General features: G+C 56.0%; 1 protein-coding gene across 14 annotated transcripts in view; it reads left to right on the top strand.

Moving 5' to 3' along the window:
• Positions 1–257: 257 nt before the first annotated feature.
• The window catches only part of UBE2F (ubiquitin conjugating enzyme E2 F (putative)), a 51921-nt gene continuing 26527 nt past the window's right edge, over positions 258–25651 (top strand). For 3 of the 14 annotated variants that reach the window (XR_016231323.1, XM_008251998.5, XM_089328827.1), the window contains exons 1-4: positions 258–452; positions 5399–5532; positions 19275–19304; positions 25042–25107. Coding sequence is in view for 12 of the 14 variants with exons in the window: in XM_008251998.5 (XP_008250220.3) it covers positions 5415–5532; positions 19275–19304; positions 25042–25107 (214 nt within the window). In the remaining 2 variants the exon portion in view is untranslated. The other 11 variants (XM_017339599.4, XM_089328828.1, XM_070069972.2 and 8 more) reach the window with 8 other exon arrangements.

Genomic DNA, 25651 nt, shown 5'->3' with positions numbered 1-25651 from the left:
GAACGTAGCACAGCACAGCCCCGGAGCCTCGAGCGCCCCGCCGCTCCCCACGCCGAGCTCGGGCGCGCAGGCTCCGGCACCCGCGGGGGGCCCCGCCCCCGCCCCGCCCCCGGCCGCCACTGGCCAATCAGTCAGGGCCGTGAAAATTTGTCCCCACCCCCAGCCGCCGCTCTCTGCCAATCAGCGAGGGCCACACGACGCCCCTCCCGGCCCGCGCACGCAGCTGTTCGCGAGTCCGGCTCCAAATAAAGTTCTTCGCCGCTTTGAATCTTTTTTTTAAAGCGCCCGCTGCCTTCGCGGCTGTCGCAGGAGAGACCGAGTCCCCGCCCCGCCACTTCCGGTCCCGCCGCCCGGAGCCGGTGCGGCTGTGAGGGGCCGCGTCTCGCCGCCGCCGCCCGGGCCGGGCATGGTGTTGGGCGCCGGGCCCGCCTCGCCTGTCTCCGGGTGCCCAGGTGAGGAGCGGCCGCGCGGCCCCGCGGGGGCCGGGGCCGGCTGCGGGCTCCCTCAGCGCCGGTGCACCGGCGGGCCTGGGCCGGCCGGGAGGGCGCTGACCGCGCCGGGGCCGAGAGGCCCGGCGACGTGAAGGGGCAGGGCCGGGGCCGCGGCCGCGCGAGTGACAGGGGCCGGGGCGCTGGCCTCGCCGGGCGAGCGAGCGGCGGTGGCGACGGCGGGCGGCCGCGCCGGCCACTGGTGGGCGCCGGGCCCGCGCCCAGCGGCACCGGCCCGCGCCCGCCCCACGTCGCGGGGCTGCTGCTGCATCGTGCGGGGCCAAGGTCAGCGGCCGGACGTGGCCGGGACTCCGGGCTGCTGCGGGGGTCGCGCTAGGCCGCGCCCCGGGCGGGGCGGGGGGGGCTGGGCTGGCGAGGGAGGGTGTCTGGCTGCGGAGCCGGAGCCCACCGGGTTTGCCGGTGCGCGGGCTTGGGTGTGGCCTCCCCCGGCCTGGACTGCTTCCTCGCCTGGGCCCGCCCCTCTCGGTGCCCTCGGCGCGGGGTGCGGGGCTTCAGGAGTTGGAATCCAGACAGGACTCTGGGCTCCTCGAGGAAGGGTAGGATTGGGTGGTGCAGGAGCCCAGCCCCGGTGTCAGAGGGGGCGGAAGCTTCTGGAAGTGCGCAGGGGCGTGTGGAGGAGCTGAGGGGCTGGCCTGCCAGCTGCAGAGGGGGGTGAAGGCCCTGGGGACCCCCACCTGGGTGTACCTGCGGGCCCAGGTCTACTGCTGAGAACCAAGCGGCCGGGCTCCAGCCCCCTGGCCAGGCACTGGCTTCCGGAGAAGAGGAGTAGGGGCAGGACTTGTCCCTGCCCTGAGCGGGGCCCGCTAGGAACGGGGGGTGGGGGGGGCTCTGCTGTGCTTGCACTGGGGCTTCTCCGTGGCAGGAGTTGTCCACGTGGGGGTCCCCGCGGCGGGCCCTGACCGCCCCTGGAGGCCCGGCTTTCCCACAGGTGCAGCTGCGCCGAGTGACCTGAGGCTGGATGTAACCCGGGTCCTCTCCTCGGTGCAGGCTGAGAGCAGGGCCCACGCAGAGGAGCCCGGCTGGGCCGGTTACCAGCCGTGGCGTTTGGAGACAGCTGGTCTGCCCTGCCTGAACTGCCGCCTTAGCGCGAATGGCAGGAAAGGGGAAGTTTGGTTTTAAATTCGGTTTTCAAGAAGTGAGGCGATGGCCAGCGCCGCGGCTCAGTAGGCTAATCCTCCGCCTTGCGGCGCTGGCACACCCGGTTCTAGTCCCAGTCAGGGCACCGGATTCTGTCCCGGTTGCCCCTCTTCCAGGCCAGCTCTCTGCTGTGGCCAGGGAGTGCAGTGGAGAATGGCCCAAGTGCTTGGGCCCTGCACCCCATGGGAGACCAGGAGAAGCACCTGGCTCCTGCCATCGGATCAGCGCGGTGCGCCAGCCACGGCAGCCATTGGAGGGTGAACCAACAGCAAAGGAAGACCTTTCTCTCTGTCTCTCTCTCTCACTGTCCACTCTGCCTGTCAAAAAAAAAAAAAAAGAAGTGAGGCGAACGGAAGGGAAGAGGATCCTGAAGCGGTGTCGGCTGACCTCCTGCCGGTCGGAAGGATTCTTTTGCCCGAATTCTTCTGCGTAGATTCAGTTTCACAGCCGTGGAGACGTTGCCAAGCCGCGTCTCTGGTTATCTCTGTGTTGGCTACAGAAGACAGAGAAAAAGGTGGCCCCGATATGCTTTGATTTCGAAGAATTTGGGGAGAGTAAGCTTTGTGTTCCGTGGAAGACAAGGCAGTTGGTGCCCGGTGTGTTCTACGAAGGTCCCTGATGTATTTTTTTTTAAAGATTTTATTTATTTATTTGACAGGTAGAGTTACAGACAGTGAGAGAGAGACAGAGAGGTCTTCCATCCGCTGGTTCACTCCCCAAATGGCCGCAACGGCCGGTGCTGCGCCGATCTGAGGCCAGGAGCCAGGTGCTTCCTCCTGGTCTCCCATGGGGTGCAGGGCCCAAGCACCTGGGCCATCCTCCACTGCCCTCCTGGGGCCACAGCAGAGAGCTGAACTGGAAGAGGAGCAACCGGGACTAGAACCCGGTGCCCATATGGAATGCTGGCGCCTCAGGCGGAAGATTAACCAAGTGAGCCACAGCGCTGGCCCCCGGTCCCTGGCGTATTAAAGGCAGCAAGCCAGGATCTGAGCTCAGGGGCGCGTGGGCATCCCCTGCGCACAGGACTTCAGGGCGCGTGGGCAGTGTTGCTGAAATGAGTGGCCACTGTGCTCGGCCCCTCTGCAGCTGTTGGCCTAGGTCGTCGGGGAGCTGGTTTGGACCACGCGTGTGGCCCTGGGGTCCTGCCTGCTGGTCTTTGAGCACTTTGTGCCTTTGCCTATCTGTTACTTTTTGCCTTATTTTCAATGCTAAGGTCAGTTAGAGGACAGAAAGGTGTTGGTTCTCGTGTGGGGCATCTGGTGCTTCCAGCTGACCCCGGGGGGATGGATGCAGACCTGGGTCCATCCAGAAGTGACCCTGACAAGGTGCTGGAGCCTGGGCACACGGCAGTGGGCTTGGCTGCGGAAGCCAGCACTGCTCTCTGCTTCCAGTCTGCTTAGGGGTTCCTGATAGGTCACTCCAGGCGCTGCCGGGGCGGGGAACTGGGCTGCTGGCTCCAGGAATTTGTGGGCTGAAGCCCCCACAGGTGTCCTGACTCTTCCCCTGTGAAGTGAGTTCATCAGATGCACCGCTGACTCGCTGGGCCTTGGTGAAGGTGTGTTCACTGTTGGGTCCGTGCCCCTGTGGGGGCCTGCTTGAGCAGGTGGCGTGGTAGAGAGAATGAAGAAACTGGTGTTGTCTTCTCAGTTTTGTCAGCTTTACTGAGTTACAGTTGGAGCTACACTAAGCTGCACGTTTGAAACATGAAGTCAGTCGGTCCTGACGTACGTATGCCCTGAAACCATGACCACACTCAAGATAAAAATCACGTCTGTGATTCCCCAGGAGAGAAGCTAGTGTTTCTGTGGTGACTGCTTCTAGCAGCTAAGTGACTTTGGACAGTCCACTTCTGGGGTCCCCGTTTTCCCAGCGGTCCACTTGGGGAAATGGAGGCAAGTCAGGGGTAGGAGTGCTTCCCAGATTTGCAATCCTAGGGGCCCGCGAACTCTAGTCTGTAAAGCTCCTTTTGGAACATTTAAATCCGTGCTGCTTGCTTTTTACTTGAAAGGCACAGGGAGAGAGAGAGAGGTCGATCTTCCATCTGCAACAGCCAGATCTGGGCCAGGCCAAAGCCGGGAGCCGGGAACTCCATCCAGGTGTCCCAGGTGGGAGGCCGTCATCCATCGCCGCCCTAGCCGGTAGCAGGAAGGCAGAGTGGCCGAGACTCACGCTGGCGTGGGATGTGCACATGTGAGTAGCAGCTGAACCCTGCACCACGGTGCTCGCTCCTAGAGCAGTGTTTGTTTAGAGCAGGTGGCTGTATCTGTGTTCCCAGCACGGCAGGGGCCATGCACAGTACCGAAGGTCATGGTCAGTGTTTTGTTTTCATACACAAATGATAAGTGAAGTCTGACAGTCTAGAGGACTCGGACGTAACACGCTACACAGAAGAGCTGGGTCAAAATGGTTTAAAATACCAACGAGGAGGGGCCGGCACTGTGGCGCAGCAGGTTAATGCCCTGGCCTGAAGCACTGGCATCCCATATGGGCGCCGGTTCTAGTCCCAGCTGCTCCTCTTCCCATCCAGCTCTCTGCTGTGGCCAAGATCGCCCAAGTCCTTGGGCCCCTGCACCCACGTGGGAGACCCGGAAGAAGCTCCTGGCTTCGGATCGACGCAGCTCTGGCTGTTGCGGCTATCTGGGGAGTGAACCAGCAGATGGAAGATTCTCTCTCTCTCTACCTCTTTACCTCTCTCTCTCCCTCTCTCTGTAACTGTCTTTCAAATAAATAAATGAATCTAAAATACCAGAGAGGAGAGGGCTGATTTCTTCTGTCGGGCTTCTAGGACCTTGGCCTCCGAGCAGCTCCGTGCTTCCGTCAGGGTGTTCTCTGGGAGAGTGGTGTAGGAAGGAAATGATGCGAACACAATTGTGCAGAAATGTTGAACTGGTAACCAGATTTTGTCTTTAAAACAGGGTTGTAGTGTCCCTCTCTGTGGTAGAGGGGTGAGAGCAGCAGGAATCTCGGGTTCACGGCAGTTCGTTAGGAACAGGGGCAGGCCCTAGTCCAGGTATTGGTGGGCTCCGGTGCGCCCTCTGCTGGGGGATATCGGTAGTGGGGACGGCGTGGCGTGTGCATGGGGACTGGCGATATATGGGAGATGGGAGATCTCCGAACCTTCTCAGCTTTATTGTGAACTTAAAACTTAAAAAAAAAAAAAAGCCTAAAAATCGGTGGTGTTTCTTTCCCTTGCCCTGAGCAGTCTGGGGGCCCCTGAACACACAGTGGTGTGGGGCATTCACTGTAACTCAGGCTTGATGTTGACGTCGCCGGCCATGTAAGTCGCCCACACCATGAGAGACGCGGAGGTGCGGATGGGCTGTCTGCGAGGCCTGTGGTGCGGCTTCTCCAGAGGCCGTGGCTCGCTCATCCCCAGCAGGCTGGGCTCTGGGCCACACGCCGGGGGCACAGACCCCCAGGCTGGGAGGGACAGGCTGCAGGGGACAGCGGGAGGCGTGTGCAGCACCAGTGGGGCTCCCCCGACCACGCTCTCCACCAGGGTGCAGGCTGGGGCCTGGCACAGGCGGTGCGCGGTGAGTGTGCAGCTCACAGCTCTGCCTTCGTAAAACTTTCATTCCGGCTCTAGAAAGCGATGGCCCACGGCATAGAGAGTACTCAGATCTTCGTGGAGGAACCCGTTCTTACTAACGCAAAATCCCTCAGCGCGTTAGAGGAGGGAGTGAGAATGCAGCGCGGGCGTGTCTTCGCGCCTGGCCTCTGACTCGCCCTGCCCTGCTGTGCTCTGCTCCCAGGGGAAAGGTGGCAGCGATGCTGACGCTGGCCAGCAAGCTGAAGCGGGACGACGGGCTCAGAGGGTCCCGGACGGCAGCCTCGGCGGCGGACTCCACGCGGAGGGTCTCCGTGAGAGACAAGCTGCTCGTGAAAGGTAATCCCTGTCTCTGAGCTGTGTGCTGGAAGCTCTCTGGGACACGAAGCAGGCTGTTGCTGAGCAGAACTTCCTGTTTAAACAGGCTTTCAAATGCGACGTGCTTACCGCTTACAGCAGGGCTTTGTGGGACGCTGATGGCGGGGACTGGCGTTAGGAACTGCAGGAGTCTCACCTTCGCGATGTCCTTTGTTGGGCCTTCCAGCGTGCAGGTGGAAGGCAGGCCCAGGCGTGGCCCGTCTCAGTGCTGTCATCGTCCTCTCCTCCTGCCACTCAGCACCGTGGCTCCCAGTCTGTAAGATGGAGGGAGCTGAACTGGGTGGTCTCTTGGGATCCTTTCCTGTTTACTCTGTCGAAGTGTGAGGCACGCCCTTGGCAAATGAGCTCCCGTCACGGGCACAGCAGTGTCTTGGCGCTGCAGCCGTTTGCACCGTCCCTGCTGGAAAGGAAGCCGACTTTGAGAAGCTTTGCAGACTTGCAGTGCGTGGGGACGCGTGGGGGTGTGACGTGGGTTTGCCTGTGCGTGTGTGACTTTCCCCTTCATTCACTGGGTTTACTGCATGCAGGTGCAGGGGGGCACTTTGGGCTCATGAAGCCTACAAACTGTAGCGAACAGTTGCTGCCTTGAAGGGGTTGTGCTTTGCAGCACTTGTATTTTATGACAGATGTTTACACTTCTTGCAGCTGGAAAGCACTGAGTTGAGTAGTGTGTTCCAACTGCCCGTTTTCACGTGGGGTCAGAGGCAGCATGGGATTCTGGCATTCGTGTGACTGAAGGGCTCTGACGGCAGGAGGCTGGTGTGTGGAAAGTGCACAGGGTTTGGCCTTCCCAGACACACATCACCACCCAGCGGGGACGGAACGGGGACAGGAAAGCACTGGTTTATAGAGACAAGAGCGTGTTCTTCCTTGTTCTTCCCCTTCCTTGTTCTTCCCCTGCTCCAAATCTTAGCTTTGGCTTATCCTTTGAAAAAAAAAAAATAGATTTACTTATTTATTTGAGAGGCAGAGAGAGAGAGGTCTTCTATCCACAGGTTCACTCCCCAGATGGCCACAACGGCCGGAGCTACGCCGATCCAAAGCCAGGAGCCTCCTCTGGGTCTCCCATGTGGGTGCAGGGCCCAAGGACTTGGGCCATCCTCCACTGCTTTCCCAGGTGATAGCAGAGAGCTGGAGCGGCCGGGACACAAACCAGCGCCCGTGTGGGATGCCGGCATTGCAGGCAGTGGCTTTAACTGCTCTGCCACAGCATCGGCCCCTGGGTTATCCTTTTTATCCTCTTGGCCTTACCCACTGAGTCCAGGGAACACTAGATCATACTCAGTTTGTCACAGCACTGGAAGGTTTACCCTGCTGGGATCAGGGGTGACACGTGGGCCAGAAATGCCCGTGCGTGTTAGGAAGGACTGGAGCCTCCTTCTCCGATCCGGGCATCCAGTGAGCCAAGTGCAGGCTTGGGCGTGCTTCTGCGGTGCCTTTGTGGGGCAGGTTTTACGCCAGGGGTTGCAGTGAGAGCTGGGCCCCCGAGGAGGAGCAGGTAGAAGCTGACAGGTGACCGGGGTGGCCGGGCCCATCTTCCTCAGCCTGTCACGTACGCGGTCGTGCAGCTTCTGAGCACTGGCCACCTAGGGCCAGGCCCTTCGCTGGGCACCGTATTCCGTGTGTGCTGCCGTGTGACACACTGCAGCCTGAGGAGTTTGCAGGTAACAGAGACGTATTTCTCACGGGTCTGGAGGCTGTGAAGCCGCGTCTGGGCTCCAGTGGGGTTGGTGTGAGTGAGGGCTGCCCTCCTCCTTCAAGGTGGTGCTTTGTTCTTGCATCCTCCAAGAGGGAGACCGCGGGGCCGGAAGCCCTCAGCCAGTTCTCTCCAGCCTTTGTGGGAGGCACTAATGCATTCGCGAGGGCAGAGCCCTCACGGCCTCATCACTTCCCAAAGGCCCGCCTCCCAGTACCACCAGTGAGGGTTACGCTTTCAGTGGATTTGGACAAATTGAAACCATAGCAGGCCCTTTACCGGGTCATTCCCGTTTGCCTTGCAGAGCCATGCCGAGTGGGTGCTTCACTCTGCAGCTGCAGAGCGGAGACCTGGAGCGGTTAGGAATGTGCCCAGGTTGCAGCTTTAGCGCAGCAGGGTAGCCAGACCCACGCAGCAGGTGGGCTGGGCTCTCCAGCAGATGGAATCGCAAGTCCCCAGAAGCTCATCTCCAGGGTCCTGCTCAGGGGCTCACCTGGGAGCCCTCAGGTGGCTCCAGGACCTGACAGGCTCGGGGACTCACTGGGGCTCTCGAGGCTGGACTCCGTACCAGCTCCGAGGCAGAGGTCTTCGGCTGGGTTGACAGGGCCCAGCTGAGGTTCCTTGGCCTTGTGAGACCCATCGAGGAGTGATGCAGAACCAACCCCTGGCCCCTGTTCCCCTCCTCCCTGGGCTCTGGTGGTTATTAAGTTCCTAGAGCCCAAAGCATTTGCAGTTAACAGCAGTAGACACAGTGTCCCCCACTCTTGCAACCTGGGCCAGGCTGGGCTGGCCGGGTGGTGAGTAGTTTGGGCCTGGATGGAGGTAGGGTGAGGAAGAGGGTGGGCCTGACCTGGTGGAAGAGGAGGAGGTGTGCTGTGGTGACTGGTGGCCGCCTGCGCTGCTGTTTGTTCGGCCTGCCCTTTGCAGGCTTGTTGCCCACGTCTGCGGCGGTGGCCCGCAGTGCCCTGGGGATTTGTGCGGTGGAATCGGTGCTGTGGAGGGTGGCAGAGTCCACAGCCGTCGCAGGGCTGGCTGCGCAGCGGGAGGGGTGATGATGGGGAGAATCCTCTCCCAGTGAAACTCCTTTTGGAACCCTGAGAAAAGTAGTGTGTTGGAGGTCAGCAGGACTGGCACGGTGGGGGTTGTCATCCTAGACTGGGACTTGGATGTTACTTACAGGGATCAAGAGGGGTCCTGAAGTCTGTGTGTGCGTGAGTGTGCGTGCCTGGGGCTTAATGCCGCAGGCTGGTTCCTGGAAGGGAAGCAGGGCAGGTGTTAAGGACACGCTCAGCGGGATACCTGGGGGGGGGGGGCAGGCTGGGCAGCGGGAGGCTGGAGCTATGAGGAGCCCCACTCGGCCTCTGCCCTGGAGCAAGCGGCTTTCCTGCTTGCATCCATCAGCCCTCAGGTGTGGGGGGTCTGGGGTGGGCTCTGAAGGGCTGGTTGCTGAAGGCCATCTGTCCATAGCCCTTGCTGAGAGGGGTCCTGTGTTGCACCTTCGTGGGTGATGCCCACAGAGAAGGGCACAGACACTAACAGGCCCACACAGGGGTCTTAACTGGCGCATTGCCTTGCTGACCCGTGATGGACCCTGCACGGCTGAAGTGCTGCCTCCGCAGATATTTCTGAGAAGGTGTGCCCAGCTCTGAAGGGCGGCAGGAGACTGGAGTCAGCTCTCCCTCCCTGGCTCTGGCCTCCCAGAGGCTCTCGGGCTGTCTGAGTGGCCAGCCGGCCGGGCAAGGCCCGCACACTGGCAGAGGTTCTTCCCCGGGCATGCTGGCCTTTCCTTGGGGCCCCTGGGCTGGCTCCAAGGGTGCCTTCCGGCCTGGAACTGGGGAGATGCTTGGAGCAGCAGTTCTCGGAGCGTGTAGACCAGTCGTGTGTTACTGGCTGCCGTCTGCCCTGACTCCTGGCAGCCAGAGCCCTAAGCAGACTGCCGGGTCTGGCGTTTCCTGTTGGCCCGGACTCTGGCCGGGCCTGGCAGGGCAGTCCTTACCAGGGCTGTCCGTGCTGCTGGTGGGAGTGAGTCAGGCCTGAGTCCACCAAGCTGAGTCTAATGGTGCTCCCCACCCCAGGGGCACCCTACAGGACAGAATTAATCGCTCCCTTGTCCATCTGAAGGGTGGCACTTTTTTCCCGTGACAGCTGAATGCTTGTTTGATTCTCTGTTTTTTCCCGTGTTCACCAGCAAACACTGTCGTTAGTGCCAGGGTATTGTCAGTGGCCCCAGGAGACCTCATGGGGCTCCTGGTGGGCTGGCGGGAACCTTTGCCTCTCTTGGTCTTTGTTCAGTGTGCAGATTTGGAACGGAGCTTGTTCAGGGTCAGGTCTGGAGTTAGGGAAGTAGCCTTTGTCCCCGGCAGTCCCTGGTGGGTGCTGTGTGTCTGCTCCTCAGAGGGAGGGGCCTGGCTGCCCACCCATCTGCACTTCAGTGTCTGGGTGAAGTGCCTCCCTCAGTGGGGGCTTCTGTCCAAGGGAACAGTCTGGTCGTCTGTGGGGCCCTTTACCTTTTTATAACAGGCCTGCTGCGTGCCCCCATCCCAGTGCCATCTCTGGTTGTCTGTGGGGCCCTTTACCTTTTTATAGCAGGCCTGCTGCGTGCCCCCATCCCAGTGCCATCCCTGGTTGTCTGTGGGGCCCTTTACCTTTTTATAGCAGGCCTGCTGCGTGCCCCCATCCCAGTGCCATCCCTGGCAGAAGTGGGGAAGCCATTTGTTCCCCAGAACTGCTCTCTCCTGCCTCCTAGACCCAGAACGCTGGTGCGTGGGCTCAGGGTTTGGCCGTCACAGCTGTGGCCGTGTGTGGAGCTGGGGCTATATGCTGTAATGCATGTTTTAAGAGCCACAGCAGAGGCTGATAAGGAGGTGAGGCAGCTGGCCAGAGGCCGGGGGACTCCATGCCGGTGGAGCTCGTCAGTCCCCGTGCACTGAAGAGCCCAGCAGGGCAGGGGAGGGGGGGGACCTGTGGGAGGAGCCCAGTGGGGGGGGGACTCCATGCCGGTGGAGAGCCCAGTAGGGCGGGGGGACCTGTGGGAGGAGCCCAGTAGGGCTGGGGGGGGACCTGTGGGAGGAGCCCAGTAGGGCGGGGGGGGACCTATGAGAGGAGCCCAGTAGGGCTGGGGGGGGAGACCTGTGGGAGGAGCCCAGTAGGGCGGGGGGGGACCTGTGAGAGGAGCCCAGTAGGGTGGGGGGGGACCTATGAGAGGAGCCCAGTAGGGCTGGTGGGGGAGACCTGTGGGAGGAGCCCAGTAGGGCGGGGGGGGAACCTGTGAGAGGAGCCCAGTAGGGCGGGGGGGGACCTATGAGAGGAGCCCAGTAGGGCTGGGGGGGGAGACCTGTGGGAGGAGCCCAGTAGGGCGGGGGGGGACCTGTGGGAGGAGCCCAGTAGGGCGGGGGGGACCTGTGGGAGGAGCCCAGTAGGGCGGGGGGGGACCTGTGGGAGGAGCCCAGTAGGGCGGGGGGGACCTGTGGGAGGAGCCCAGTAGGGCGGGGGGGGGGACCTGTGGGAGGAGCCCAGTAGGGCGGGGGGGACCTGTGGGAGGAGCCCAGTAGGGCGGGGGGGGGACCTGTGGGAGGAGCCCAGTAGGGCGGGGGGACCTGTGGGAGGAGCCCAGTAGGGCGGGGGGGGGACCTGTGGGAGGAGCCCAGTAGGGCGGGGGGACCTGTGGGAGGAGCCCAGTAGGGCGGGGGGGGGACCTGTGGGAGGAGCCCAGTAGGGCCGGGGGGGGGGGGGGGGACCTGTGGGATTCAGGTGATGGCAGCTGTGCTCATGGTGAAAGTGGATGCCGTGAGCCTTGGAGCTCCATTGCCGTGGTGCCAGGCTCTGCTCCAGGTGATAGCCTTGTTGCCCCAGAGCCCCTTGAGAGCCGCGGGGAGGTGTGGGAAGCAGGGCTTGACGGTAGCAGTGCTCTCTGGAGGGGCTGATGCATCCCAGATAGGGCACTGGGAGTGGATCTTGGGAGTGCCAAAGACAGGTGAGAAGCCGAGAGAGTTTTCTTTCAAGAGCTCCACGGAGGCCGTGGTCCCAGGTCTTCCGGGAAGTCGCTGCTCCACCTGGAGCTGTCGGATGGGGCTTGGAGCGGGGTCTTGCCGGAGACATCTGCATCCATGACTGGCTATGGTCTGGGGCATCTCGGGCATTTATTTCTCACAGTTCTACAGGCTGGAACCCCAAGATCAAGATCCTAGAGGGGCTGGCAGATTCCATTCCTGGTGAGGGCTGCCTCTCGCTGTGCCCTCCCACGGTGGAGAGAGGGAGCTCTGGTCTTTCTTCCTCTCCTAAGGCCACTGATCCCACCATGGGGGTCCCACCCGCATGACCTCATCTAATCTTTTTAAAAATATTTTATTTATTTATTAGAAAGCGTTAGAGAGAGGAGGAGAGGCAGAAAGAGAGAGAGAGAGGCCTTCCATCCGCTGGTTCACTCCCCAGTTGGCTGCTACAGCCAGAGCTGCGCTGATCTGAAGCCAGGAGCCAGGAGCTTCTTCCAGGTCTCCCACGAGGGTGCAGGGGCCCAAGGAGTTGGGCCATCTTCTACTGCTTTCCAGGCGCATTTTCCCATAGCAGAGAGCTGGATTGGAAGAGGAACAGCCAGGACTTGAACCGGTGCCTACATGGGATGCAGGCGGCGGCTTTACCCACTACGCCACAGTGCCGGCCCCCCATCTAATCTTATTATCTCCCAAAAGCCCCACCTCAGAGTGCCATCTCACGAGGGAGGTCAGGGCCTTCACGCCTGAATGGGGTGGGAGGTGTGGGGGGTGTGCTCACAGATTCAGTGCACAGTACCTTTTGGACGCCTTTTCAGTCCCAGCCATGCTAGCGGAAAAGTGCCCGGCTTCTCAGGCACTCGCAACAGGAGCCCTGCCACCCTGTTGCCCAGGCACCAGTGTGTGCCCCACACAGTGCCAGGTTCTGACTTGCAGGGTGGGGGCAGGCTGTACAGCCCACACCCATGTGGACTGCGGGTTTGAGTGGCACAGCGGTGAGGAAAGCAGCTTGGAGTCCTGTGCCGTGAGCAGCCCAGGTGAAGGAGGTGAGTCTGTGCTGAGTGGGGCCGTTGTGGTAACGGGGCGAATTTTGTAACCTTACGTTTCAGTGCAGCCGTGTTTCCAGTGGGCACTGTGGTTTGATCTTTAGTTAGGCAGGCAGAGTCTCGTTTCTCAGAAGGAAGTTATGCACCTGTGGAATTGTGCAAGATGCCAGGCACCTCCCAGAAGAGCAGGGCCACTGAGTGGGAGAGGTGTTAGTACCTTGGAATAGGTGACACCCTAGCGGTTTAAAAATATGGTTTCTTGTTCCCTGATAGGAGGGGCTGGTGCCTTTTGGGTGGTGAGGCTGTGCAGGGAAGCGCAGCTGTTTTGCCAATAAGGCCTCCAAGCTTGGAAAGTAATTAGGTGGTTTCTTTGGTCATAGTCTTCTTGTGTGCTGTCTTTAAGGTGCTGGTTTTTTAAGATTCATTTTACTTATTTGAGAGGCAGAGAGAGACAGAGAGATTGATGTATCCACTGGTTCACTCCTCAAGCGGCCACAACAGCCAGGGCTGAGCCAGGAGCCAGACACTGCGTCTGGGTCTGCCTGAGCCGTCAAGCACTGCTTTTCCCGGTGCCTCAGCAGGGAGCCGGCCCAGACGCGTGGAATGTTGGCTCAACCCGCGGCGCCACAGCGGTGCTCCCCAGGTGACCACTGTTGATATGAGTGGTTTGTTATTTGCTGCTATTTGAAAGGCAGGAAGACTTTGTCGTATGTGGCACTGTGGGAGCATGCCTGGCCCCGCTCAGTTCAGTGCCAAGCATCTCCATGGAAGTCCCGGGTCCCCAGGACCGAATTCCAGCCTGCGCTGCGTTCTGCCCAGGGCCTGCAGGAGCCCTGACTGTCGGCCAGGTCTCGGCTCCTCTCAGCCTCCTCCCCCTTTGAGTGTGTTACACTGAACATGCAAATGCAAGCATAACATAGTTTGGAATGTAAATTCTTATTTATAATGTGAAGTTACTTTGCATCCATAAAGTAGCACTTCTTGTTAAATCCATTTACATGTGTGAGCTGCGTGTAATATTTTAGCCTGGCCAAGTGGTGTAGAGCATTGTACCTGGTTCTGTGCTATGAGTGTTTGTGCCTCCTCCAACATTTCTTATGTTGAAATCTCACCCCCAAAGTGATGGTGGTGTTAGGAGGGACTTCTGGGAAAGCAGCAGAAGGTGGCCCCTGTGTTTGGGCCCCTGCATCCGTGTGGGAGACCCAGAAGAAACTCCTGGCTTCAGATCCGTGCAGCTCTGGCTGTTGCGGCTAATTGGGGAGTGAACCGGCGGATGGAAGACCTCTCACTCTCACTCTCTCTCTCTCTCTCTCTCTGCCTCTCCTTCTCTCTCTGTGTAACTCCGACTTTCAAATAAATGAATGAAATCTCTTAAAAGATAATTTATTGGAGAGAGAGAGAGAGAGAGAGATACACACAGCCGTCATTTGCTGCTTTACTCCCCAAAAGCCGGGAGCTTAATCCAGTCTCCCTTGTGGATGGTAGGAGTCCAGTCTTGAGCCGTCCCTGCCCCTCCCAGGGTTTGCGATGGCCGGAAGCGAGCGTCAGAAGCTGAAGCCAGGATTGAACCCAAGTACTCTGATGTGAGATAAGGGCGTTTAACCGCCAGACTAAATGCCCACTCCCAAGTAAAATTTTTAATCACGTCAACACAGGAATGCCGAGGCTTCCTAAGATGGCCAGGCTTGCTTTTAGTCACGAAACTTGTTTCTTGTCCAGTCCCAGCAAGAGGGTGCCCGGCTGGTACTCGTCTCGCCACGCCAGCTCCACTGGGAGATTCGCTCTTTCTCTCGCACGGTGCCCTGGAACCCCGAGGGAGTGGTGTCCCTTCGCTTCCTCTGACCCACAGCGTGTTGCTGGGTGGTGCTGCAAACACCCGGACCCTGGAGCTAATGCGTTGAGTGGCTGCCTTCTCCAGCACAGGCCCCGTGGTTTCACACTCACAGCTGGTCGAGAGGTGCGTGGGCCTCCTCACTTGAGGCCTGGGGCCTCTGCCTGTCTCAGGCTCAGCTCGGTGAGCACTGGCTTCCAGTGCCCCATTCTCTTCTCAGCTTCACTTCTTTTTAAAAAAGGTTTATTTATTTGAAGGGTAGAGTCAGAGACAGAGGGGGAGAGAGAGAGACCTTCCATCCACTGGTTCACTCCTCAGATGGCCACAGCTTGGCCAGCGAAGCCAGGATCTGAAACTCCATCTTGGTCTCCCACCTGGGCATGTCCCACTGCTGTCCCGGGCCCGTGAGCAGGGAGCTGGGCTGGAAGCGGAGCAGCTGGGACGTGGACCGGTGCTCTGATACCATACGCAGTGGCTTAAGCTGGGGCCCCACGCACTGGCCCCTGCACTGCACTTACTGTGGGCGCTGTCGTGCTGCCACTCTGTATGCCGACTGGCCGTGCGTTTGCTGCCTCTCTGTGCCCTGGTTTTCGTCTTCCCTGCGGCCCTGTCCCCTGGCTTCCGAGTCCGTGCTCCTGCAGGCCTCCTCCTGCTCGTCCTTCTCATCTGTGGTCCCTCTGCCTTGTCCTCTGCTTCCCGCTGACGTTCTTTCTCCTTCCTGTCATCCTAACAGCAGCTGCAGCGTCCTGCAGAGGTCCCTCACACAGCCATGTACTGACAGTGCACCCACCCTGGAGGCGCCTCCTCCTGGGCCCCTGGCGTGCCCACCGCAGCCAGGCCCAGCACATTGTCTCTCGAGGCCTCTCTGAGCCCCACTGTCCTCTTGTGGTCGCCAGACGTGTCGGCTCTCTCCCTGCCTTTGCCAGCTGCCTGCTGCCTCCGCTTGCCGTGTCTGTGTGGCTTTCCTGAGGCAAAGCTTGGACACCTTTTATCAGAAGTCTCTGTGCTGCCTCCACGATCCTGTCTTGTTTCCTACTCCCTTCCTGTCACTCTGCTGCTGTCCGTGGCCTTCGTGCTGGCCGCACTGATGCCTGCTGGCTTCTCTGCCCCCCTGTGCTCTGTCCTGTTGCACATTGCTAATTTATCTGTTTGGAGTACCCAGTCTCCCTCCACCTCTGTGGAACTAAGTTCTGCATGTTCTTTAAAGCTCAGCTCAGAAACCTTCTATCTTGGTCCCCAAAGTAGAGAATGTCTCAAGCCACAGACCCCACGGCACGTTACTGTGCACTGCTGTGGCACAGTCACCTCAGAGTGACCTTGCCTGCCCCTCAGGACGATGGCATTTTGATCTGCTTGTGATGCTGGTGTCCCCTCTCAGAGTGCTGGTTGAGGTCCCAGTCCAGCTTCCTGCTGTGGCCTTGGAAAGCAACACAAGGTGGCCCAAGTCCTTGGGCCCCTGCCACCCACGTGGGAGACCTGGATGGAGTTCCTAACTCCTGACTTTGGCCTGGCCCAGCCCTGGCTGCTGTAGGCATTTAGAGAATGAACCAGTGGATGGAAGATCTTTCTCTCCCTCTTATTCTCTGCCTCTCCCTCTCTGTCCTTCCTTTCAAATAAATAAATAAATCTCTGGGACTATAGCTTTTTATTTCTAATTGTTTGTTGCAAACAAGGAACGCAGCATGATGCTTTGGCATACGTATGCATCATGCAATGGTTACTACCGACAGATGAGTGTGTCTGTCTCCCCATGTGGGTGCTCTCAGCAAATTCCCAGTATCTAATCCAGTACCAGAAGCATATTCATCGATCCATGCACTGGGTCTCAAGACTTGTTCATTCTGTTTGGCTGTAACTTGGTGCCCTTTGACCAGCACCCCTCCCTGCCCCAGTGCCGATCACCGCCATTCTGCTCTCTGTGTCTTTGTATTCAGTTCTGTGAGAGTCCACTGGTTAGTGGGGTCATTTCATTTAGGATAATATCCTCTAGATTCATTCATGTTGTAGCAAGTGGTGGGATCGCCCTTTTTAGGGCTGAATACTATCTCTCTGTAGGTAGGTAGGTAGGTAGATCGATAGGAAGAAAATCATAATTAAAAAAAAGATTTATTTATTTGAAAGCATTACAGAGAGAGGTAGAGACAGAGACAGAGACAGAGAGAGAGAGAGGTCTTCCATCTGCTGGTTCACTCCCAAGATGGCTGCAATGGACGGAGCTGCGCCGATCTGAAGCCAGGAGCCAGGAGCTTCTTCCAGGTCTCCCACGTGGGTACAGGGGCCCAAGCACTTGGGCCATCTTCTACTGCTTTCCGAGGCCACAGCAGAGAGCTGGGTCAGAAGAGGGGAAGCCAAGACTCAAACCGGCGCCCATATGGGATGCTGGTGCTTCAGGCCAGGGCGTTAACCCGCTGCACCACAGCGCCAGCCCCAATTTCTTTTTTCTTTTTTTTTTTAAGTTTTATTTACTTATTTGAGAGGTAGAGTTAAAAACAGAGAGGCAGAGACAGAGAGAAAGGTCTTCCATCCACTGGTTCACTCCCCAAATGGCCACAGCAGCCGGAGCTGGGCCATCTGAAGCCAGGAGCTGCTTCTCGGTGTGGGGTGCTGGTGCTGCAGGCGGAGGCTTAGCCCAGTGCACCACGGTGCTGGTCCCTCCACAGTTCCTTTATTCATTCACTTGTTGATGGATGTTTAGGTTGGTTCCATATTTGGGCTGTTGTGAGTAATGCGCAGATATCTTATGTAGCACTGGTTCCTGATATTCCCAGAGAAGGGACTGCTGGGAATAGGTTCTATTTTTAATTTTTTGAGGACCCTCTCTACTGTTTTCTGTAATGGCTGTACCAGTGTGTTCCCACCAGCAGTGAACAGGGGCTCTCTTTTCTCTACATTCTCACCAACACTTGTTATCTCTTGTCTTTGCTAATGGCCACCATGATGGATAGGAAGTGATGTGGAGCACCTTGTCATTTACCTGTTGGATAGTTTGTCGTCTTTGGAGAAATGTTGTCTAGCCAGGTCCTTTTGTGTGTGTTTGTTTTTAGCTATGGAAGTTATCTGAGCTCCTTATATGTTGTAAATGTCAAATCTTATCAGATCCATGATTCGCAAGGATTTCCTCCCAGTCTGCAGGCCATGTTGTATTTTGTTGATCACTTCCTCTATTGTGCAGAAACTCTTTAGCTTGATGTAATCACTTATTTAATTTTGCTTTTGTTATCTGAGCTTTTGGTGTGGTATCCCTCTCCCTCAAACTCCCATCCCCAAAAAATCATCGCCAAGGTCAATGTCAAGGAACTTGTTCCCTGTATTTTCTTTCTTTCTTTCTTCTTTTTTTTTTTTTTTTTTTTTTTTTTTGACAGGCAGAGTGGACAGTGAGAAAGAGAGAGACAGAGAGAAAGGTCTTCCTTCCTTTTGCTGTTGGTTCACCCTCCAATGGCCGCCGCAGCCGGCGCACCGTGCTGATCCAAAGCCAGGAGCCAGGTGCTTCTCCTGGTCTCCCATGGGGTGCAGGGCCCAAGCACTTGGGCCATCCTCCACTGCACTCCTGGGCCACAGCAGAGAGCTGGCCTGGAAGAGGGGCAACCGGGACAGAATCCGGTGCCCTGACTGGGACTAGAACCCGGTGTGCCAGCACCACAAGGCAGAGGATTAGCCTAGTGAGCCGCGGCGCCGGCCAATGTTCCCTGTATTTTCTTTCGGGAGTTTTACGGTTTCAGGTCTTACGTTAGAGTCTTGAATCCATTCTGAGTTGACTTTGTGTGTGGTACAAGATCTAATTTCTTTCTTTTGCATGTAGCTATTCAGTTTTCCCAGCTCTGTTCTTTGAAGAGGTTGCCTCTCCCGTCTGTGATGTCTCCTTGGTATCCTTGTAAGTTAATTGACCTGACCATGAACGTTGGGTTTGTTCCAGGGCTTTCTGTTCTGTGTGATTTGTCTATGTGTCTGGTTTATGAGTGTCATCCTATTTTGATTACTGTAATTGAAATCAGAAAGTGTGCAGCTTCCAGCTTCCTGCGTCTTCTTTGAGGCTGCTTTAGCTATTCACTATCCTTTGGGGTTCCAGACACATTTTGGAATTATTTTTTCTCTTTCTGTGAGATTGACATTAGAATTGTAAAAGGGGTTGGTTTCAATCTGTACATTGTTCCAGTCCATGAACATAGGCTATCTTTGCCTTTATTTGTGTCATGTTCAGTTTTTTATAATCAGTGTTTTATAATTTTCGGTGTGCAGCTCTTTCATCTCAGAATTTATTCTTAAGTATTTTATTCTTTACTAAGCTATTGTAAATGGGATTTTTTTTCTTGATTCTTTTTTTTGGGGGGGTAGTTTGTTAGTATACAGAAACACAACTGATTGTGGTGTGCTGATTTTGTATCCTGGAACTTCCTTGAATTTGTCTATTCTAATGCTTTTGTATGTGTGTAGTCCTTAGGGCTTTGTACATACAGGATCGTGTTATCTGCAAGCTGGGGTGATTTGACGCCATTCTTTCTGATTTGGGCGCCTTTGATTTCTTTTCCTTGTCTGATTTCTCGTGCTAGCACTTCCAGTGCTGTGCTGGACGGAAGTAGTCAGGGTGGGCGTGTTTCCTTGTGCTGGTCCTTAGAGCGCAAGGCCTCAGCTCTCTCACAGAGTTCCGTGCAGCTTGAAGCTTTGTCCTGCAGAGGGGTGCTGGCCTAAACTCCTGCCAAGTGACTGGCAGAAGAGGAACCTGGTAGTGGAAGACCCTGGGGAGAGACCCGAGCAAGCACCGTAGCTCCCAGGAGGCGGCTTGAAGACAGGGCTGGCCGCCGTGCGCCACGTTTTGAGGGCAGTAGTTAACGCTGCTTGGGGGAACAGGTTCTAAGAACGTTGTAGTGACTGTGAACCTTCTGATACTTTCTGTGTTTGTGTAAAATGATTTTGGCCACACTAAAGTGAGTACTCAGGACCTGTGCCTGAATTTGTTGGCTTTCTGCAAGTCACTTTTTATATCTGAAATCAATTATGTGGCCTAACATTTGAAAGTTCGACTAGATTTCAGTTCATCCAGTTTATTTTTTTCTCTGTGTTCTAGAGGAACTTGCTGATTTAGAGCTAGTGACTTTGTGTGGAGTAATTGACTGATATTAACAATAATCTCTTTGTTTCTACAGAGGTTGCAGAACTTGAAGCTAATTTACCTTGTAAGTACAGCATCCCAATCAAACACTAAGTACTGTGGAGCAGTCACACAAGGGAAGCTTGTTTCATGTTCCGATCACCTTGTGTGGCAAAAACCGGTTCTTGCCAGGGTGAATTCTCACTTGGTGAGGGGCACAGACTGTCCATGGGTCTCAGTGGAGGAAGGTCTGCAGTCCCTGGACGCAGCTCGTGGAGACACTGTCTCCTGCGCACAGAGCTGCATTCAGCTGGGTTCTGTGCTTGGCCACATCCCCCTTGAGTAAACAGGTATAAATCAATAACAGGCAGTCCTATTTTTGTCAGTGGCGATGCCACGTTTTTGGTCTAGAAAGTGCTTATTGTAACCCGTCTTTGTGTTTGAGGTGCGGCAGCTGCACTGCTTTGAAGTCAGCGGGTGCCCCCTGGGCTTGGTCTTCCCTGCCCAGGCTCACAGGCCCACCTCACCAGGCAGTGCCCTCGTGCCGTGTGTGCCACATTTTCTTGTTTTGTATCCTGAATCCTCTCCCGGGCCCTTAGTATTCCTAAGACCATCGAAATCTGAAAGTTTTGGCCGTTTAGTGCATTTTGAATTACAACTTTGTTGTCCTCATACTTGGTTTAAAAATAGTTGTGAGGCTGATGATACCTGCTGGTGTGAGTGAAATGCTTGCCGAGCCTCCTGATTGGGTGAATGCTACAGAGAACTCGCTTGTGATTGGAGGCCACCTGACATGGGGGAGGAGAGGCCCTGTCTCGTGGCCAGCTACCCTTGGGAAGATAATAGTGGGTTCCAGCCCTTACGTGGTTGCAGACTCTGTGGTGAGGGTAAGTATGTGTTGTTTTCTGCAAAATTATTAGTATGTAGTGTTTATGTATGGGTACAGTGTATTATGATATAAAATATACTTCTTATTTGATAGTCTCGGTTAAAAATGTCTTGAAAGTCTCTGGATTGTTTGACCTCAGAGTTTTCTTCAAGCAAGAACTAAATGTGATGCCTGGGTCTCTATTTCAAAGTTGTCTCTCTTCCTACTCAAGTAGTTACAGATGAAATTATTGGTGGTAAAATGAGCAAGGAGAGGGGCCGGCGCAGTGGCACAGCGGGTTAACGCCCTGGCCTGGAGCGCCAGCATCCCATATGGGCGCCGGTTCTAGTCCCGGCTGCTCCACTTCTGACCCAGCTCTCTGCTGTGGCCTGGGAAAGCAGTAGAAGATGGCCCAAGTCCTTGGGCCCCTGCACCCACGTGGGAAACCCAGAGAAGGCTCCTGGCTCCTGGCTTTGGATCTGCACAGCTCCGGCCATTGCGGTCATTGGGGAGTGAACCATCGGATGGAAGACCTCTCTCTCTCTCTGCCTCTCCTTCTCTCTCTGTATAACTCTGACTTTCAAATAAATAAATAAAATATTTAAAAAAACAAAAATGAGCAAGGAGAACAAGCATGAGGTGGGACCAGCCCCCTGCTGAGGCTGGGATGGGCTCATTAGCCATGCAGGACCGGCCCCCTGCTGAGGCTGGGATGGGCTCATTAGCCATGCAGGACCGGCCCCCTGCTGAGGCTGGGATGGGCTCATTAGCCATGCAGGACCGGCCCCCTGCTGAGGCTGGGATGGGCTCAGTAGCCATGCAGGACCGGCCCCCTGCTGAGGCTGCACTGGGCCCGCTAACATGTCACACGACACGTGATGTCACCTGTGCTGCCTGCTGTTGTCTGTCAGATTTTCCTCATCGAAGGTGAGAAGGGACTCTTACTTCCTGCTGGCCCTGACGTGAGCATACATTCACGTGCAGACATTTAATCAAAGACCACAGAGCTCCCCCTGGTAAATGATTCATTTTGTTTTTCAAGGTGAATCTTAACACAAGATTGATGGGTTTAACCCCTAGAGGAGATTAAACACAACACATTTCAAATCAGAATTTCACCGTGTACTGATGGCCCGTCCTCCCTGTGGCTGAGGCGGCAGTGTGCTGCGTGCCCTCTTCCTGCCTCGTCTCCTGTGGTGGGTTCGTGAGCCCACCCTGCTTCCTGGCAGTACGAGGCTCCGTGTTCGGAGAGGAAGCAGCCCCTCTGTCTCGCGATCTTTCTAAGTGTTCACAAAGGCGAGCCACACAGCAGCGCTGCTTGTGGCATTCAGAAGTAGTCTGGAGGCCGCACATGCGAGTTTGTAGAGGTTTCTCATTTGCAACAGTTAAGTAACTCTTTCAGATAGACTGACATTATTAGAGTCTTAGATAGCCTATGCCTTTGTATAGAGAAAAAACTTAATTCTGAGTTTTAACTGAACTAAAATAAAAATCTGACTTTTAACTTTTTGCTTTTGGAACTTAACCTTTCTTGGAAGCTTTGAAATTTTGATTCTTTTTTCCTGTAGCTTTCTAGTTTTTTAATCCACCTTGATAATGTCTTCATTTCTGTTTCAGAGGGGTTTGTTTGTTGATGGTGTGGATTTCAGCTAGTCACTGAAGCATTTACCCAACACTGGTTACTTATATTTCATTAGAAAGATGCTTTTTTTATCTTTTCAAGTTAAAATTGGGGAAAATAAAGCCCTTTTAAAAAATTTTTTTAAATTTATTTGAAAGAGTTATAGAGTGAGAGAGAGAGAGACAGATAGAGATCCTCCATCTGCTGGTTCACTTCCCAGAGGCTGCAGTGTCCTGGCCTGGAGCAGGCCAAAGCCAGGAGCCAGGAGCTTCCTCCAGGTCTTCCGTGTGGGTACAGGGGCCCAAGCACCTGGGCCATCTTCTGCCTTTCTCAAGCCACTAGCAGGGAGCTGGATCAGAAGTGGAGCAGCCAGGACAGGAACTGGCACCCATATGGGATGCTGACACTGCAGGAGGCAGATTTACTTGCTGTGCCGCAATGCTGGCCTCCAGATTTTACTTTGTTTCATTTTTAAAATTTTTTTTTATTTTTTATTTGACAGAGTTACAGAGACAGAGAGAAAGGTCTTCCTTTTGTTGGTTCACTCCCTAAATGGCTGCTACGGCCGGTGCTGCATCGATCTGAAGCCAGGAGCCAGGTGCTTCCTCCTGGTCTCCCATGTGGGTGCAGGGGCCCAAGCACTTGGGCCATCCTCCACTGCCTTCCCAGGCCACAGCAGAGAGCTGGACTGGAAAAGGAGCAACTGGGACTAGGACCGGTGCCCATATGGGATGCCGGCGCCTCAGGCGGAGGATTAACCTAATGCGCCACCGCACCGGCCCCAGACTTTATTTTTTAATTATTTGAAAGGCAGGGTGAGGATCTTCCGTCCAGCGGTTCAGACTCCAGGTGGCTGCAACATCCAGGCCTGGGCCGTGCCAGGAGCCTGGAGCTCCAGGTCTCCCACGTGGGTGCAGAGGCCCCAGGACTTGAGCCTTCTGCTGCTGCCCTCCTAGGCACATTAGCAGGGGCTGGATAGGAAGCGGAACAGCCGGGACATGGACCAGCAGTCCGATGTGGGATGCGGCTTAACTCACTGCTCCACAACATCAGCCCCAAATAGCTCTTTAGGTATTCCATGTACGTTTCTAAATGTATGGTTTGAGAGAAAGTTTTGCACGCTTTGGCTCCCGCCTTCTTTTTAAATTGATCAGTTGATTGGAGAGCGAGACAGAGCCTCCCTGTGCTGGTTTGTTCCTCCGATGCCCTCAGCGCTCCCTGCGTGGGACCAAAGCTGGGAGCTCAGTCCAGCTCTCCTGCCTGGTGATGGCATCCCAGTTACTTGCACCATCTCTGCTGCTTCTAGGCTCTGCATTGGCAGGAAGCTGGCAACAGGGGCAGAGCTGGGGTCAAACCTGGGCAGGTGCAGGGCCCAAGCACTTGGGCCATCCTCCACTGCCCTCCTGGGCCACAGCAGAGAGCTGGACTGGAAGAGGGGCAACCAGGACAGAACCCGGTGCCCCAACCGGGACTAGAACCCGGAGTGCCGGCGCCGCAGGCAGAGGATTAGCCTAACTCTTTAAACAGTAACAGACACATGATGCCGTGGAACAAATAATCAAAAGAATTGATATTCTTCTTACATTGGATTCACGTTTCATTTTTTCCAGATAATCAGTTACTTTAGCAGTTTAAGGAAAAATGCTAAAAATTTCATTGTGAGACATTGAGCCTTTTGGGAGCTCAGTTTTTGGAATCAAACAGACTTGAATTCTGTCACTTAGTTATTGTTTATTAGTTATCTATTGTCACAATTACTCCCCAGATTTATGTCTCAGAACAATAGACATTTCCCATTCCCTCGCCCACACAGTAGGCCTGCCTTAGTTCTGAGTGTCATCGTCAGTGTCTCCGCTGTCATCTCACTAGTGAGGAAGTGAGGCCTGCGAGATCGGCGGGAGTGGTGAACTGGTTACTAATCTGGGACTCGCCTCACTCCTGTGGATGACCGTGACCTTGGGCGAGTCCCCAAGCCTCTGTGTCCTCACTGAGGGTGTCTCTGAGGCCATTTCTGAGTCAAGAGTCGAATCGTTGTGTTTCTCATGAATGTTCAAATTGTAACACGAGGCAGACACGCTCAGTGGGACGTGTCGGAACTAAAGGCAGCGGCAGGCTGAGGCGTTGGTGCTTCCCGAGCGTGTGGACACACAGGAGAGCCGTACACTCCCTGCAGACTCCTTCCTCCGTGGTGGCTGCTGGTCTTCGTGTCCTCGTGTAAAGGAGGCACACGTGGCTGCAGCCAGCCTGCCGCCCACACCAGCAGCCGGAGCTGTCGCCCGGGGCCTCTGCTCTGGTCTGGGCCCCCTCTGGCGGGAAGCTCGCCGTGTGAGTCAGCAGAGCATCACGGCTGCGCAGCCAGTTCGCAGTCAGGTGGTGCGATGTTAAATTAGCGGGTCCCGTAAGCTGTGGGTTAAATTAGCGGGTCCCGTAAGCTGTGGGTTAAATTAGCGGGTCCCGGTAAGCTGTGGGTTAAATTAGCGGGTCCCGGTAAGCTGTGGGTTAAATTAGCGGGTCCCGGTAAGCTGTGGGTTAAATTAGTGGGTCCTGGTAAGCTGTGGGTGGGAGCCGGCATAGGCAGCGGCCTCCTTCCGCCTGCCTTTGCTGCGGGGCGGGGGCGGGGGTGTCGCTCTGTCTCTGGTGCTTGGTGGACAACCAGAAGTTGGACCTGGGTTCTGTGCCCACATACATTCATCTTCCTGAGCTTTGCTTTCTTTTCTGTTAGGTGGCGTAAATTTATTTATTTATTTATTTATTTTTTTTTTGACAGTGGACAGTGAGAGAGACAGAGAGAAAGGTCTTTCTTTTCTGTTGGTTCACCCCACAGTGGCCGCTGCGGCCGGCGCACCGCACTGATCCGAAGCCAGGAGCCAGGTGCTTCTCCTGGTCTCCCAAGTGGGTGCAGGGCCCAAGCACTTGGGCCATCCTCCACTGCACTCCCAGGCCACAGCAGAGAGCTGGACTGGAAGAGGGGCAACCGGGACAGAATCCGGCACCACAACCGGGACTAGAACCCGGGGTGCCGGCGCTGCAGGCGGAGGATTAGCCTGTTGAGCCGTAATTCTTGAACTAATAGAAAGACCTTTGTTTGTAGTCATCATTTAAAGGCTGAAGGAAAACATCTCAGTTTGGAATTAACTAGAGACTGTAATTAAAGCCATCTCCTCTTGGAATGAAGTGAGTCTGGGAGAAGGAACCTAGCCACTTTAGCGTAGCAGCGTTTTGTTGGCAAACACCGACTGAGTCTGCGCAGGGGCGCGGTGTGTGCCGGGCTGACCTGTGCGCGGGGACGTCTGCTCGCTGCCACGGCCTCCTGACGCGCTGTTTCTTTTGCAGGTACCTGTAAAGTGCATTTCCCTGACCCAAACAAGCTGCACTGCTTCCAGCTCACTGTCACCCCAGGTAACACCCGACCTACGCGTCTAGGTGACTTTCAAGCCATCAGTTTTAAAGGCTGCCCAAATCTGTAATCTTTCGCTTGATTTGTCCTCTAGGTTTTTAAAAGGTAGGACATTACCATGAGTAATCATTCCATATAAAGACAAGTTTCGTGCTCGGTAGTTTAAAAAAGCCTGGCAAAGTGAATTTGAGGCCTTCAGCATGCACGCCAATAACCACATACAAACCGAAGCTGACCGCTGAGGCTGTGGCTGTGCAGTGAGCAGTGTGGGCGTCCTTCCCCCAACTTCGCAGCTGTGGGACCTTGGTTAAATTGTCCCCAAAGCGGGACCAGATGGCACCTGTGTCACAGGACACTTGGGAGGATGGAGTTGACGCTGCGTGTGCAGCGCTCACGTCCAGGGTCTCAGAACCAGCTCTCCTTGGCACTGAAGTGCCGCATCTCCAGGTCACCGTGGGAAGGCCACCTGTTCCTCCCCGGACAGACTCGGCAGAAGGGGGAGGGCGTGTGCTTCTCTCCGCACAGTGCGGCCCCAGGAGTCGCAGA

This window comes from Oryctolagus cuniculus, chromosome 3 (genome assembly GCF_051225735.1).
Source record: "Oryctolagus cuniculus isolate XC-2025 breed Fujian yellow rabbit chromosome 3, ASM5122573v1, whole genome shotgun sequence".
Taxonomy (NCBI): domain Eukaryota; kingdom Metazoa; phylum Chordata; class Mammalia; order Lagomorpha; family Leporidae; genus Oryctolagus; species Oryctolagus cuniculus.
The sequence above is the reverse complement of the archived record's forward strand: the minus strand, read 5'-3'. Positions and strand labels throughout refer to the sequence as shown.